The 17,336-nt window shown below is 42.5% G+C and overlaps 1 protein-coding gene across 2 annotated transcripts in view; it reads right to left on the bottom strand.

Moving 5' to 3' along the window:
• Nucleotides 1–205: 205 nt before the first annotated feature.
• Nucleotides 206–17,336, bottom strand: part of Pi4k2b (phosphatidylinositol 4-kinase type 2 beta) — a 29,454-nt gene continuing 12,323 nt past the window's right edge. For both annotated transcript variants that reach the window (XM_021163786.3, XM_085836693.1), the window contains 5 exons: nucleotides 16,400–16,467; nucleotides 14,135–14,234; nucleotides 9,284–9,417; nucleotides 7,790–7,849; nucleotides 206–1,989 (listed from right to left, as the gene is read on the bottom strand). In XM_021163786.3, coding sequence (XP_021019445.1) covers nucleotides 1,816–1,989; nucleotides 7,790–7,849; nucleotides 9,284–9,417; nucleotides 14,135–14,234; nucleotides 16,400–16,467 — 536 coding nt within the window. In that variant the 3' untranslated portion in view covers nucleotides 206–1,815. The remainder of the gene's footprint in view (nucleotides 1,990–7,789; nucleotides 7,850–9,283; nucleotides 9,418–14,134; nucleotides 14,235–16,399; nucleotides 16,468–17,336) is intronic.

Raw genomic sequence — 17,336 nt, 5'->3', positions numbered from 1 at the left:
TTTTTGTTGTTTTCTAACTCAGCCCTCGTCCTGCCCAGTCTTTGCCTCCTTCTTGTGGATGTGGTGTGACCAAGTGCCTCCATTTCTGGTGTCCATGCCTTCCCACCCCACAGGTAAGTCAGAACAACCCTTTCACCGTGAGTTACCTCTCGTTTATAACATAACCAGAAGCATTCTAAACATTCAATACACAGAACAATGGAGCTTCAAGACAATGACTTTTATTCCTTTTGTTTATCATATTTGACGATATAAATATGCTCATTAAAAAACTCCTCACTATTTAAATAAGAATTAAGTTCATGAATGCTTACAAAGTACAGCGTAAGTACTTTTACTTGTAATTTTTAAATACCCCAACTATTTTAACATGGTCAGATGTTTAAAAATAGTCTTTAACTATTTCAATTTTAGACTATAAACAGTAGCAATTTACTAGGTTCTCTGTTATAAAAATTAATATAGCAATTTTCAAAACAATGAAAAAAAAATCCTTTGTGAAAGCCGTACCACAGCAGAGGCAAGTATGCGCTCCACTGCAGAAGACATCCTAGAAAGGCACAAATCGGTGACTAGTGTTTCCCAGCAGGTGCTGGTATAGTTGGCTCCTCCAGTCAGGTTGCCATTATCTCAAACCCCAGCTCATGGGAGGTGGGTCAGAAGAGGTCGGAGGACGAGTCTCCAACGGACTCCTCAGGGCAGTGCTATCTCATTCCTTACCTGCACCAAGGCTCCGTCCGTCCGGTAAGGATGTGAGAGATGGTGGCTGCCACACCTTAATTTAACCACCTGGATATAACCACCTTCTCATATAAAAATAGCTCAATAAAAAAACCCTACGACAGCAACCTAAAGTGAATGGTGAGATCAGCCTCCAGGTGCCGCAGGCGTGTCTGAGCACTGTGTTCCTGACTTCAGCATACACTTGAGGGGATGGCTTTCTTTGAAGTGATGTTCCATACCGACTACAGCTCAGAACGGATTGAGATTAGTGTTTTGAAGTACTAATTTTAAATTATTTGATCCCATATGAGAAAAAAAAACCAAGAATTTTTTTGGACAATATTGTAATTTTAAAATACTGGAGATCTACCTTAATTTCATATTATTCCATTCAATTCTCAGTTATTTCTTGTTTTTAAAAAGGAGGGGAGATGCCTTTAGATTTTTTTTCCCCCTTCACTAAAACAGAATAATTCATCAACAAATATATCAAAATTCAAAACTTACTGTAGTCATCTGTCACTTAGGCAGAACCTAACTTTCAGGTTCGCGGTAATGACCACCTTTGGGCACTTGATTCCAGTTTTAAAACAGCAGCTTTTAAACTGAAGGTAAAGTTGCTTTACCCTCACTGTCCGCTCTCCACTGGCTCCTCCGTTGGGAGCCTACATGAGCAGTTTCTGGCCTGGCCATCCTCAAGTCTTTTGGAATGAATGCAAGAAGATTCTTCTCGTGTTTAAAAAGTATACAAAAATGTTCCTGTATTCAAAGTCAATACAGGAATTCCATACAACTACAGTCATGCTAGCATGTGTAAACCACGAAGTTACTTTTTAAAGTAATAACAACATAAAATACAATGTTTCTATAAAAATACAATATCGGAGATAATAGCACTTCTTCCCTGAAATAGAATATTTGGACAAAAAATCGTAAACTTTTGATTACATTCAAAATATAGTATTATTTTCTATATATTTAAAGACTTGAATTATTTGAGGTTCTGGCGACTGGTGCTCTCAGCAGCAGCTTTACATCACTGTAATATTTTATCAGCACAGTAACACCACACAGGTGTTCCCCTTACATCTGCTACCAGGAGGAAAAGAACGGCTTCCTGCAGTGGACCGTCTGGGTGAAGGAGCTGCCCAGGTGTACCACACGGCCCTGGCTACCACTTTTGCTGCACTCCACGATCACACATGGCATCTGTGCTAGCTGCATAGGACTCTTCCCATCTCTCAGTGCCTGAGTGAGGTTTAAGATCTGTGGAAAGACAAGAGCCTCTCGTTAATCTGGAGTAAGTGCTGTAAATACGGACCATACGTATATATACTTAAATACACATGGATACACAGGATCAGAATAAAACAAAATCGTTTTTTTACCAACTGGAATTTTAAACGACTGCAGAATGTTCTGATGTTCAACTATTCGGCTATTTCAACTATTTAATGTATTGGGGAAATAAGTCATTACTAGCAATTTACTTAGATTATATTTTACAATGTTCTTAGGCTATCATGTAACAACTTACAAAATTTACATTTGTAAGCACTGTCCTTATCATGAACCTAAAAATGTGGGCCGCCATAACTATAGAAAAGAGTTCTGACTAGTTTCTTCTAATAAACTTGGGTTTTTAAAAATTCTATTCCAATTGGTGTGCACTGCCACTTTAATCCCAGCACTAAGGGGGCAGAGGCAGGTGGAACTCTAGTCCAAGGCCAGCCTGCTCTACACAGTTCCAGGACAGCCAGGGCTACACAAATAAACCTAATCTTAAGAAAACAAGCAACACCGGGCAGTGGCGCATGCCTTTAATCCCAGCACTCGGGAGGCAGAGGCGGGCGGATTTCTGAGTTCGAGGCCAGCCTGGTCTAACAGAGTGAGTTCCAGGACAGCTGAGGGCTACACAGAGAAATCCTGTCTCGAAAAAAGAGAAAGAAAGAAAGAAAGAAAGAAAGAAAGAAAGAAAGAAAGAAAGAAAGAAAGAAAGTCGAATGCTCTTGGGAATAAAAAGGAGACATATTAAAAAAAAAAAAAAAAGAAAAGAAAAGAAGCAACGAAAATCTGTCCCAAGCATGTTAATCCAAATCCATCTTAGGTAATGCATGATATTGCTGGACTCTGTAGCAGCAGAAAGAATTCAATCCTTGCTGTCTGACTGTTAGTATTCCCTGGCAATTCAGAAGACACTGGGTAGTCTTGCATTTATTACTAGAGGTGCCTTTACAGAGTGGCCCCCTCCCCTGTGTCGGGACAGGAACTGAACAGGAGGGAAAGCTATGCACACCCTAGAAGAACCCACTACCGAAATGAAGGCCAGTGAGCAAATGGCTGCAAAGCACTGTGGCGCACACCACCTCTGTGAGCAGTGCCTCCCTACCTCCAACTGCAAAGCACTGTGGCGCACACCACCTCTGTGAGCAGTGCCTCCCTACCTCCAACTGCAAAGCACTGTGGCACACACCACCTCTGTGAGCGGTGCCTCCCTACCTCCAACCAATCTCACCCAGACTCACCACCTGCTCTTCTCCCTGCTCAGCTGGTATGCAAACCTATACTATATGCATAAATCCAAGAGAAGTATTTTATTTTTTTATTTATTTTATTTATTTTGGTGTTTCGAGACAGGGTTTCTCTGTATAGCCCTGGCTGTCCTGGAACTCACTTTGTAGACCAGGCTGGCCTCGAACTCAGAAATCCGCCTGGGCCGGGCGTGGTGGCGCACGCCTTTAATCCCAGCACTCGGGAGGCAGAGGCAGGCGGATTTCTGAGTTCGAGGCCAGCCTGGTCTACAAAGTGAGTTCCAGGACAGCCAGGGCTACACAGAGAAACCCTGTCTCAAAAAAACAAAAACAAAAACAAAAACAAAACAAAACAGAAATCCGCCTGCCTCTGCCTCCCGAGTGCTGGGATTAAAGGCGTGTGCCACCATGCCCGGCAAGAGAAGTATTTTAAACACTTTCATTTAGTGTGTGTGTGTGTGTGTGTGTACATATGTGTGTGTACATATGTGTCATGGCATACATGTGGAAACTAGAAGACAACTTGAGGGAGTTGGTCCTTTCTACCACATAGGTTCCAAGAATTGTACTTGGGCCATCAGGTTTGGCAGCAAGTACCCCTACTCTCCAAGCCATCTCACCAGCCTGCGAGTTATGTTTTTTAAAAATGGAACGAATGCTTCAGACAAAAGGAAAAACTAGACTTGGATACTGATATGGTGCCCGGTAAGGTCTCAGTAATGGTAAAGGCAGACAGCTGCAATGACTGCTTTCTTCACAGATCTTCACAGTTCAGCTAACAAAGTCACTACACTCCTAACGTAAAACCACACATACTTCTGCTTAACCTCACAGTAGTCAACATGTTGATTTTTTTTTTTTTTTTTTTTTTTTGGTTTTTCGAGACAGGGTTTCTCTGTATAGCCCTGGCTGTCCTGGAACTCACTTTGTAGACCAGGCTGGCCTCGAACTCAGAAATCTGCCTGCCTCTGCCTCCCGAGTGCTGGGACTAAAGGCGTGCGCCACCACGCCCAGCTAACATGTTGATTTTAAAACCAACTTTTTTTTTTTTTTTGGTTTATTGAGACAGGGTTTCTCTGTGTAGCCCTGGCTGTCCTGGAACTCACTTTGTAGACCAGGCTGGCCTAGAACTCAGAAATCTGCCTGTCTCTGCCTCCCAAGTGCTGGGATTAAAGGCGTGTGCCATCAAGCCCAGCAACTTTTTTTTTTTTAATTTTAGTTTATTTATCATGTGTGCACTACTACAGGGATGTACTGGAGGTCAGAGGACAACCTGCAAAAGTCAGTTCTCTCCTTCCAACATGTGGGGACCAGAGGATTTAGCCCAGATATAAGGTTTGACCCCAAGAATCCCCTTTTTTATTCTGAGACAGTCTCACTAGGTAGCCCTGGCTGTCCTGGAACTTGTTATGTAGTCCAGCCAGGCTGGCCTCAAAGTCAGAGAGATCTGCCTGTGTCTGCTAGAAATAAAGAAGTGTGCCACCACACCTAACCCTCCCACCATGCCTGCCCCGCCCCCCTGCTAGTTTGGTTATGTGATTTGTACTTTGCCATCGTTCCAGGAGGCAGAGGCTGGTGGATCTCCTGTAGGTTCAAGGCCAGTCTGGCCTAAATAATGAGTTACAAGACAATAAGAGCTACATAGAAAGACTGTCTCAACAAACAAACAAACACAAACATAAAACCAGAAGACAAAAACAAAACAAAACAAAACAAAACAAAACAAAACAAAAAGCTCAGGAGAGGGAACGAGCTGACAGAAACAGCACAGGCTCCTTAGCTCGGGGAAGTGATGGAAATGATGGTGCTCTGTGTAGAACACATAAAGTCAAGGTTATTTTGTTGGTATTGATAAGCACCATTTCCTAGTAGAAATTTGGTTTAAAAGAAAGACCAATTCCTTCCTAGGACAGTTTTATTTTAAAAAAGCTAACATTAGAGAGCTACGCAACCAGGTCCATGGTCAAAAGACATATGCTTTTTGGCCATCAGAAAGCTCAAAATCAAATTAAAATGAGAAAACTGAGTCTGAGAGATGGTTCACTGGCTAACGTGCTTGCCATGCAAGCATGAGGGCCAGACAGAGACTGGAGTCCCAGAATCCATATAAAGCAGGGTAGGCTCACAGCCCACTTCACATGCAAGAAAAGCAGAGACAGGCAGGAGAGCCCCAAAGCAAGCTGGCCAGCCAGGCTCGGGGGGCAAGCACAGGACCAGTCTCAGTATGTAAGGAGGAAAACATCAAGGAAGAGATCTCATGTTTAACTCAGGCTTCTGCATGCATGCATACATATGTGCCTGTGTACAAATATCAACAGACATACATGTAAGAAGTAAAATTAGTATATCAAATGAAATTATGTGGTCAAACACTACCATTTTGTTCTTTTATTTCTTCATATCCTGACTTGTCCTGTAACCCCCTTCTCTCTCTCTCTCTCTCTCACTCTCTCCTTCACTTCTCTCCCTTTCTCTCTCTCTTAGAGAGAAGATCCTGCTATGTGGTCCATACAGATCTTGAACCGAGGACCCTTCTGCCTCTGCCTCAGACTCCGGAGCACTGGGGTTACGACCACACGCTGTAAGGCACAGCTCTACTGCACCTATTTTTCTAATAGCTAGCTCTTATGGATTCAATGTCATCACCTTCTCAGGCAGGTAGGTTGGGTGGTTGTCGTTATTACTATTATTATTATTATTTTTTTTTTTTTTTGGTTTTTCGAGACAGGGTTTCTCTGTATAGCCCTGGCTGTCCTGGAACTCACTTTGTAGACCAGGCTGGCCTCGAACTCAGAAATCCGCCTGCCTCTGCCTCCCGAGTGCTGGGATTAAAGGCGTGCGCCACCACCGCCCGGCACTATTATTATTTTTAATTTCTCTTGTGTGACCTTCAATCCATAAAAGAAACTTACAAGATTGTATATAACAATTTTAATTTAAAATGACACCCCTAAAATAAGCACACAAAAGTCCCCTCTTATCTATGGGTTTCAGCTACCTATCACAGTCAACCTCAGTTTAAATTTCTTGAAAGGAAAATTTAAAAAACCAGGCAATTTGTAAGTTTCAGCATATTGTTATAATTATTTCATTTTCTTACTGTCACTACTGATCAGATTTCATCATGGTTTATTTGTCCCCAGTGCTTGGTTTCAGGTGTCTGCTTGAGAACTTTGGACAGATCTCCAGAGGATAAGAGCAGACTGTTCTTTACGCTCAGGGACAGAAGTCTAGAAGATGAACCTCACTCATATGCCAAGTTAATTTGTCTCAAGCAAAAAAATCAAATCAGGCCTTAATTCTTCCTTACCTGAGCCTGTGGTCCCAATCCATCTGGGGAGGACAACCCTCTGCTGTCTAAGCCCTGGTCCCCCTCCCCCTTCTGCTGACATGGCAGCTTCCTAGCTAGGCTCCCTGGCCCCTGGCTCAGCTGTGAAGGACACAGGCAAGACTGTCGTGCCTCACCTCTCCACAGCCTCTTTACCATTAGGGATCCTGCTGCTGAGACTGAGGCCTCCCTGTCCCTCACTCAACACACACACAAACATAAAACCTCACACAGTTTCAGAGAGTACACACAGAAGCAGCCCAGGGTAAGCATTCCCCTTCAATTATGTCCATTCTATCACAGCTCTTCTTTAACTTTAAGCTCCTAACTGCTGCGATCTCTCCCACAGGGATTCACGCCCTAGCTCTTAAGGACCTCTGCACTCTGGCTCTCTTACTAGCTACATCTGTAAAAATCTGATGAATTACAGCTACCATTATGCCACTATCTATAATACAATAGTCAGTGCAGAACTTAGACTCATCTTTGACACCACACCACAGTATCAAATAGCTCTGTTACATTGAATATAAGCTTTTAGGATGAGGACATTAGTTTGGAGTCACTACACCAGTTTTCATCTGAAATCTTCCTTCTGGAAATCAGCTGAAGCAGGCGCCATTGCTTGTGCGTGAGCATGGGCGTTAGGCCCCGCAGCAGACCTAGGACGTTACCTCAGGCCCACGTGCTGAGGGAGCGAGCATGCAAAGACTGAGCTAAATCCCGTAGTTCTCACTGTGGGCACGCAACCTCACAGATTGCTCTAGAAAAGCTGCCTGTGTTCCACATGGAAAATGACCTACTGGCAAAAGAATGTGGAATGGAAATATTCACGCAAGTGTCTCTGAGGAAGAAAAACATAGGAACACAGAAAACAGTCAGCAAAATGGGGCTGAGCGGGGCTGAGTGGAGTGCCGTTCAGTGGGAGAATATTTGCCTGCACACACTGTGCAAGCTGGATTCCATGTGGAGTACTTAAAGGGGCAGAAGGCAATTACTTTGAGCAAACAACTGGCTAAATAAACAACACACAAGGGGAAATAGCTAATTTATAGGGCAATAGAGATGCAATCCTACTTAAACCAACCTCGGCAACATCGCCTGAGCTATCTAGGTGCAGCATCCCAGGTAGTCCTAGGAGCCACACTATGTCACAGTGGGCAAAGTTGGTAACTGTCTCAACAAACAACAGCAAACAGTGACCTACCTGGCCTCTCATCACAGACATCTGATTTTCAAAAGCAGCTCTGTCAAATCCTTTGTCAGTCTGTTACAGAAGGAGGAGAGGTTAGCAGAGTCCCCAGCATCAACTCCTTTAAAGCAAGTACCAAACTTTAAAACCAACAAACCTTTCCACACAGTGAATAAGGCCACAAGAAAGCTTCCCTATTGAAAACATGGGAAAAGACTGCTTTAATCTGATGCAGTTTTGGAAAGGCCCAAAACAAGAGAAATTTTATTTGCTTATATCCAGAAAGAATTTAATATGAGTCAATGAGTTTAGGCCTTTTATAAGATTTAATTCCAATCAGGTCACAAAACATTCATTACAATTTAGAGAGTAATTTAGTAAAAAAAAAAAAAGTCCAACTTGAAAAAAAGTCTTGATTTAATACTCAGTAAATACAACTTTACTTATGTATAATAAAAACAAAATTGCTAATCCCTCTCTATTGTGCCATATCATGCTATTAGCACAAGTAAGCAAATGAGGTTTAATGCAGCCTATTTTTAAAGACTGAATTTTCTTTGACAATCAAAATTAAATATTGCAAAGATTAACGTATGGAAAAATGTTTGCCTAGTTTTTCCTCAAGAACTATGTATATATGTGTCCATCTGCAGCCAAGAGTGGGTATTGGTACTAAATGAAAATCAAATTAGGGCTGGAGAGATGACTCAGCAGTTGAGAACACTGGCTGCACTGGCAGTTTGAGTCCTAGCACCAACATGGCTGTTCACAATCTTCTTTTGGCCTCTTCCAGTCTCTGTGCTACCCCCCATACCCTACCAGAGGACACAGATTCCCATGCAGACTAAACATCCATATACTAAAAAGATAAATAATATTTTTTAAATGCTGATATAAAACAGATCTCTATTTACAGTTCAAATTTGGGCAACGAACTTGATTTTTCTCAACATAAATTTCACCAATAGTTAGATGATAAAAATAGTGAAGGATGTTATATGTTTAGAGTTAAATATAAAAATAAGAAAGCATGGTGTTTATTATGGGAAAAGGCTTATGATGTTACAGAATTTGGACAGGAGGTCTCTGAGTGGCCATCAAGACATGAAGGTGTGCCTCCCAGGAATGGGGCCGATTCCCTTAGAAGCAACAGCACATGCGATGTAATGAATGAGAAGGCAATGGAGAATGGACTAGAAGAAAGCCTCTTGGAAGCTGGCTACGCCCCCAGCCCGACCTCAGACTTCTAGGCCCCAAGCTGAGGAAGATTTGGGCACTGCCTGAGGGGCCTAGCCTGTGGTCCCTTCTCCCAGCAAGCAGTCTGCCCTATAGTCCTATTGGCCATTCGAAACGACCCGAGGGCTGAGGATGAGCTCAGGGGTCAAACCCTCACTGACCCTCAGTGCAATCCCTAGCACCCCAGAAAGAAAAAGAAAAAGTCAAATTTTATCGTGGAAACAATAAATGTATACCTGTGAAGCTGAAACACAGTTGAAATGAAATGTTTACCTTAAAAAGTTCATAAAGATCTTCACACAAGTCTTGTACAAAGTTCATGTCAGAAATATAGGGTAGAATCAAGTTTCGAGTCTCTTCAGAAAAAGGAACCTTTGCTTGAGGAAGCCAAGCCCAGTGAAATGGATCTAGTAAGAAAAGACATGCTAATGAGTAGTGAGTAGCAGCTGGTTGAGCCTCACATGTATCTCGTTCTTTCCTATAATCCCCAGCTTCTCCCAAACACAGGAAAAAGAAACTCATGGAACACGATCATCCTTGACAAGGCAAGCTCTTCAGACTCCAGGCTCAGACGCCAGTCAGGACGCCGAGAGACGGGAAGGTCTGGTCCGGACCTGCTCTGTTTCTGAGCTTCACACAATAAAGAGGTGGGATCTGAAAATGAGCCCAATTCAAACAGCCCAATCTCAAACCCCCTATCAGAACACATCATGTTTGGGGTTAAGAAAGTGGTGGGACCTGAAATGGATCCCACACCCAGTCAAGTCCCGTGGGTGAGGTCCCCTGTCTTCCACAGCTACACATGATCAGGAGTTAAGGAACACAGAGAATGTTCCAAAACTTAAATTAGGAAGTAGATAAATGGCTCTAGAGGATTAAAAAAAATCCTTTATGAGCCTACAACTAGGAAGTAGTTTAGCACTAGACTAGGAAGATTAATAGATCAGTGGAATCTACTAATCTACTAAATAGTAGACACTAATTAGGAGGAGACACAGGAAGATTCCGGAATCACCAACCGGATGAATGTGAAATACCCCTCCCAACATCATGTGTTTGGTATGTGATGATGTTTGAGAAGCCGTGGAACCTTCTGGACATAGGGCTTCAACAGCAGCTGTGGGGCTACAGGCGTAGAGCTAGGGAATTACAGTTAAATTAAATGGTTAAAGGGTAAAGGATCTACCTCATGCTCCTGCCTCCTCCCCCACCAAAGTTTCTTATTATAGGCCTACCTATCCTAGAACATGTTATACACACCAGGCTGGCCTTGAACTCAGAGATCCACTTACTTCTGCCTCTCGGATCCTGGATCATAGAAGCACCACCATGTACTCACAGACCTGCCTCATGCTTTTAATGTCTCCTCCACTATCCACTCCCTATTACAGATGGACTGTGTTCCCTTAACCATGAGACAGAATAAATTCCTTCCCCCTTATATTGCTTCAGTCAAGCATCTGGTCACAGCAATGAGATAAGTTAGCTGCCCTTAGGGTCCTCCTTTATTTCTATCCACATCTTCCCCTGGGGTGTGAGACTTAAACTCTGCTTTTTGTGTATGGCCCATGTTCCTCTAAGCTATTTTTCCTCTCCATTCTCTTAACAATTTCATTTAAAAGGCCCTTATTCTTTGTCTCTTTCTGCTTCCAATCCTGGTTCTTCAACTTCTGCTATGACCACCCACTCTCTCCAGTACCTCTAGGCCTGCCTCTCTCGCACAGCCCAAGTGTAGTCAGGCTACTTAGCCTCAGAGATGTGCCGCATCTCATCCCCTTTATGAAGTTCTTCCATTGTGGCCTCGTGGCTAGCTACCACTCTCTTAGTTCTCTTTCTGTCTTGTAAGGAAGGTACTCCCCATCTCTGCTGGCTTTTTCTGCCTTCTTTTTATGTTACTGTTCCTAAGACTCTACTAGTCCCCCTTTCCCTTCACTCATTGGGCACTCATCAATCTTTTATTGAGTATTTATGCTCCTGGCATTGTATTAGGCAATGATGTTTGTTCTCCATGATTTCCCTGGATGACAGTAAATAAAGGCATGGCTTTCACTATAAAGATGACAGCTAAGACATCCCTACACCCTTAATACCAATTCTTCTGTAAGCTCCAGACCCTCGTTCCCCAAACGCATGTTTGGCAAAACTTCCCAGATGTTTTATGGGAACGTTATAAACCTATCACTTTAAAAAGCCAATTTGCATATAGGTTTCCAATGACTAGTGGGAAAATAAAATGCAACCACGGACATTTCACATAAGTTCCACAAAACACAGGAAAAGAAAGGCAAATCAGAATTTACTCCAAATTCACCAAAACTTTTAGCTACCTATTAAGAGACTCAGACAGGGTTAGAAGAAATTAGCTGATGCTTTATGTCATATACCTAAAACAGAATGGTGGGAGTTAAAAACAAAAGTATAGGAGCCTAATATAGCTGTCTCATGAGGGGCTCTTTCAGAGCCTGGCAAATACAGAGGCGGATGCTTGCAGCCAACCATTGGACTGAGCATGGGGTCCCCAATTGAGGAGTTAGAGAAAGGACTGAAGGAGCTGAAGGGGATTAAAACCCCATAGGAAGAACAATACTTTCAACCAACCCCTCTTCCCCCCCCCCCCCCGCTTCCAGGGACAAAACCCCCAACTAAAGAGTACACATGGAGGGACCCATGGCTTCAGCGGAATATGTAGCAGAGGATGGCCTTGTTGGACATCAATGGGAAGAGAGGTCCTTGGTCCTGTGAAGTCTCCATGCACCAATGTAGGAGAATACCAAGGCGGGAGGCTCGAGTGGGTGAGTGGGTGGGTGAGCACCCTCATAGAAGAATGGGGAGGGAGGATGGGATAGGGGGTTTCCAGAGGGGAAACCAGGAAAGGGGATAACATTAACATTTAAATGTAAATAAAAAAATATCCAATAAAAAAACCCCAAAAGTATAGAATAACAACTAGTAAATGCTAACAAAATAAAAGATGATGTAGCAACATCACAGCAGAAAAAAATGCAAAAACCATTAAGAACAATAAAGCATACTACATTTTACACAAATGATCCTGAGAATATTAAACACTGGGTCTTTTGCATATGAAACACAAAGTCAAAAGACAAGAAATTCACTTAAAAAAATCAGTTATAGCCGGGCATGGCGGTGCACGCCTTTAATCCCAGCACTCGGGAGGCAGAGGCAGGCGGATTTCTGAGTTCGAGGCCAGCCTGGTCTACAGAGTGAGTTCCAGGACATCCAGGGCTACACAGAGAAACCCTGTCTCGAAAAACAAACAAACAAACAAAAAAAAACAAAAACAAAAAAATTCAGTTATGGCCTTTGAAAAACTAAGGAATTAAGTCAGAAACAAGGTGAGGCCATTCTAGGACTAAGAACTAACAAGTGTTGGTGAGCACGCGCAGGAGGGAACTTTACGCCCACAATATTTCAAATACAGTCCTTTATACTGATTATATTTATAATCACAAAGAAACTACCAACAGTGTGAAAAGACGTTCACAAAGGTCATACTCATATCGCACTACACTGGAAAACAGTACTAAAGGGAGCTGTGAAAATGCCAAGATTGGCTGGGTGTGGTGGCACCCATCTTAATCCCAGAACTCTGCAGGCAGAGGCAAGTGGAGCTCTGAGTTCAAGGCTAGCCTTGCCTACAGAGTGAGTTCCAGGCCAGCCAGGGCTACACAGGGAAACCTTAAGGAAGAAGAGGGGGTTCACAAAGGAACTCACACAATATGTACTCACTGATAAGTGGATATTAGCCCAAAAACTTAGCATACCCAAGATATAAGATACAATTTGCTAAACGCATGAAACTCAAGAAGAACGAAGACCAAAGTGTGGACACTGTGCCCCTTCTTGGAATTGGGAACAAAACACCCATGGAAAGAGTTACAGAGATAAAGTTTGGAGCTGTGAAGAAAGGATGGACCATCTAAAGACCGCCATATCCAGGGATCCATCCCATAATCAGCTTCCAAACGCTGACACCATTGCATACACTAACAAGATTTTGCTGAAAGGACCCAGATATAGCTGTCTCTTGTGAGACAATGCCGGGGCCTAGCAAACACAGAAGTGGATGCTCACAGTCAGCTACTGGATGGATCACAGGGCCCCCAATGGAGGAGCTAGAGAAAGTACCCAAGGAGCTGAAGGGAACTGCAACCCCATAGGTGGATCATTATTATGAACTAACCAGTACCCCGGAGCTCTTGTCTCTAGCTGCATTTGTATCAAAAGATGGCCTAGTAGGCCATCACTGGAAAGAGAGGCCCATTGGACTTGCCAACTTTATATGCCCCAGTACAGGGGAATGCCAGGGCCAAGGGGTGGGGGTGGGTGGGTGGGGGGACTGGGGGGGGGAGTGTATTGGGGACTTTTTGGATAGCATTGGAAATGTAATTGAGGAAATTACCTAATAATAAATAAATAAATTAATTAAAAAAAAAGAAAGAAAGAAGAGGGGGAAGAAAAGGAGGATGAGGAGTTCAAAGAAGAGGAGAAATTCAAGACGTGGACAATTTAAAATACAACAAAAATATCCCATTAGTCAGGCAGTGGTCACCCAGGCCTTTAATCCCAGCACTTGGAAGGCAGAGGCAGGTGGATCTCTTGAGTGTGTGGCCAGTCAGGTCCTACAGAGGGATTTCCAGGATAGTCAGGGTTACACAGAGAAACCCTGTCTTGAAAAACAAAACAAAAACATACAAAAAAGTTCCAAAACTGGCTCCAAATGTATCAAAAACGATTTCTCTGCAGCAGCAGGAGAGACAGGAAGGGTGACTAACCATCACGGAAGTGGCACGGAGGTCTGAATCTTGCTAAAGCAATGAAACCCAAAACATCAGCATACAACTCTACCAAGACATTGTGGTAGACCATTCCTATGTTAATACCTTAGAAATCAGAGATACCAAACTTAGTTCCAAAACCCAAACCAAAGAAGGTCATCCAAGAAAGTACACCAACAATAACAAGACCCACGCTCCTTGTATCCTGCAAGCCCCAGGGGCTAGAATTGAGCCCCAGTGATTGACACTCTGTCTCATTCCCTTTGCTATTTCCACTTTGGTTAGTTCTGTACCCTTCTTACCTGGGAGAACTCTAAATACTTACATGCTCGCCATTCATCAGGATGCTTAAAGGGAAATGCTAGCCCATTATCAATTGCAGCTATTTTAATAAGCAATTGTTTACTATCAATCCAGTTTGATTCCTAAAGGGGAGAAAAATGATCTATTGATAACAGAGTCTATAAAAATATTTCAAAATGATCAATTTATTCACAATACTTATTGAGGGTCAAGTGCATGCTCTCTTGAAAATCTATAAAATTAAAGTTAGGTTTCCAGAAAGAATACAAAAAACATACAAGGAGAGACAGTCTTTATAAACAATAAACATTTCATAATTGTTACCTTTAAAAATTGGGATTATATGTTTATTTAGTAAATTATTTAACATTTTTTCTCTCTGGGGAAAAAAGGTTGAAAATACTAATTTAGAGAGAGTATACAATACAATCCATTGCTTAAATGTTGGCTATTTGCCTACTCTTACTTTCTTTTAAAATTTTTTGATTTTATGTATCTAGGTGTTTTGCCTCCGTGTATGCATAGCACATGAAAGGACCAGAAGAGGACAACATACTTCCTGGAACTGGAGTTACAGAGAGGACCCTAAGGGACCATGTGGATGCAGGGATATTGAACACAGGCTACTTGGGAAAGCAGCTGGTAATCTTTAACTACTGAGCATCTCTCCAGCCCCCATCACGGCTTCTTTTGGTAAACATACTTTTAAGCTACTTTATGGCTAAAGTTTGTCTTTTGATCTTGCTAAGCACTATGCGTACCAATTTTCAAATCTCCTGCATAACTACTTAATAGCACAAACACTGCGAAGTGACGAAACAGCTTGAGTGGTAACTTGAGAGCAGAGATCAAATATTGAAGAAATTATTGCAAACAGTCTACAGTGTATATATTCTTTTAAACTTAAGAACAGTATCTTATCTAAAACTGTATCTTATGTAAATATCTGAAATTCGAACTTATGAACGAGAATGGCCCCCACAGGCTCATGAGTTTGAATACCTAGTCCCCAGCTGGTGGAACTGTTTGGAAAAATTAGGGGAGGCCTTGTTGGAGCAGATGTATCACTGAGACTTGATTTTAAAACTCCATGCCATTTCCAGTTAGCTCTCTCTGCCTTGTACTTGTGGACCAAGATATGAGCTCTTTACTACTGTTCCAGTGTCAGACCTGCCAACCTGATGTCATGGTCCTTTCCATGACAGTCATGGACTCTAATCCTCTGGATGCCCCCAATAAAACCGTTTCTTTCTATAAGTTGTTTTGGACATGGTGTCTCTTACTGCAGTGGAAAAGTAACAGAGACAGGTACCCAAAGTTCATAGCAATGAATCTGAAATCTGTAATTCTGATAGTGTGGAACATCTATGCAACCTATTATGTAAGCTTAAACCAGTTTGTTATAAATAGAAGTTCCGTTTTAAAAGTTCAGAGGAAGCAATTCACAAGTAAAACACATATTTACCTACCACTGAATGGAAATACTCAGAAGAAATGGAACTAGTAAATACTCATGTCCCTAGATATCAGAAGCCTTTATTGCATAAAAGGAGGGTAAAGGGGGTTTTTCTAAAAACTGTCCAAAGCCTTACAGAAGTCTCCAATACACATACGAAAGAGATAGGAAGGAGGGAAAGGAAAGAGGGAAGGGGGACAGTCTTTGTTCTGGGAATATAGTATAGACCTGGGAATATGGCTCTGTTGGTAAAATGCTTGCAGCACAAGCCTGAGACCCTACGTTTTATATTCAGAACCCATGAAAAGGCCAGGTATGGTAGTGCACATCTGTAATCCTAGTGCTAAGGAGGCTGAGACAGGCCCCGGGGACTCAATAAGCAGCCAACCCAGCTTATGGGGCAAGGTCTAATGAGATATCCTGTCTCCAAAACACGGTGGCTGGCTTCTGAGGAATGACACCCCAAGCTCACCCGTTCTTCACATATATTTGCACACAAGTCCCCACCTCACAACACACATATGAAATGCAATGTGAACAAAATAATAGAAGACGAGAAGAGAGAAAAGGGATCAGAAAGCAAGAACTAGCTGGGTGAGCAGTGTACAGTGTAATCCATCACTTGGGAGAAAGAAGTAGAATTCAAGGCCAACTATGGCTATAGAGCAAGTTTGAGGCCAGCCTGGGCTATGTGAGACCCTGAGTTAAAAACAAGTAAAACCAAACAACACAAATAAACCCCCATCACCAGCAGCAACAAGGTAAAGAACAGCTTCCAGGAATCTGTTACATAAACTGAACACATACTTCTACACACTAAATTTTCCTTACCTCACTTTCAATTTTCTTTGCATACTTCATCTCATCATATTTGACTAGCCAGTTATCATTTCCCCTGTCTTTCAAAAGAAATAAAAGTCTGTTAGTTGGTACTTAGAGACAGTGTGGCTTCATACTAAGGGGAGAAATCTAATCCTCCAGTTGTTGAGATTTTCCTTGGTTTTTTGTAGCAGATTCCCCATAGATATGCCGACTAGTCTTATGTCAATTTGACACACAGACTTGAGTTATCTTGAAGGAGGGAACATCAGTTGAGAAAATGACTACATAAGATCCAGCTGGAAGGCATTTTCTTAGTGATTGTTGGAGAGGGCCCAACCCACTGTGAGTGGTTTCTCCCTGGGCTGATTGTCCTGGGTTGGTCATAAGAAAGCAGGCTGAGCAAGCCATGGAGAGCAAGCTGGTGAGCAGCACTCCTCCACTGCCTCTGTAGCAGCTCCTGCCTCCAGGTTCCTGCTTCATTTGATGACAAACAGCAATATGGAAGTATAAACCAAACACCCCCCCCCCCCACCAGCTTGTTTGTTGATCATGGTGTTTCAATGCATCAATAAAAAGCCTAACTAAGAACAGAAAAGTTAAGATTTAACACAACTTTAAAAACACTGTCAATGTAAGCTGACATTCACTAAACTTTTCTCTGTGCCAGATTATTGTTCCAAGTGTTTTACCTGTATTAACTGATCTGACCCTGAGAACCACGCTGTAAGGAAAAGGCAGTGGCTAGATCAAGCTTCCTTCATCAAGGATACTGTCTTTTCACCTGAGTAAGAGAGCACATTCGCCCTGGCTGCTAGGCACATTCAAGGCAGCCTCGCCCAGTGTCAACATCTGGGTACTCTGGACCGGTTTTAATATTAACTTAAGACCATTTAATTAAGAAAGCCAAATTGAGAAAATTATATGATGCTTTTGAGACGCTAATGTA

This window comes from Mus caroli, unplaced genomic scaffold, assembly GCF_978045245.1.
Source record: "Mus caroli unplaced genomic scaffold, Mus_caroli_1 scaffold_4, whole genome shotgun sequence".
Lineage (NCBI taxonomy): Eukaryota > Metazoa > Chordata > Mammalia > Rodentia > Muridae > Mus > Mus caroli.
Note: the sequence above shows the minus strand (reverse complement) of the source record. Positions and strands in the feature narration are given on the sequence as shown.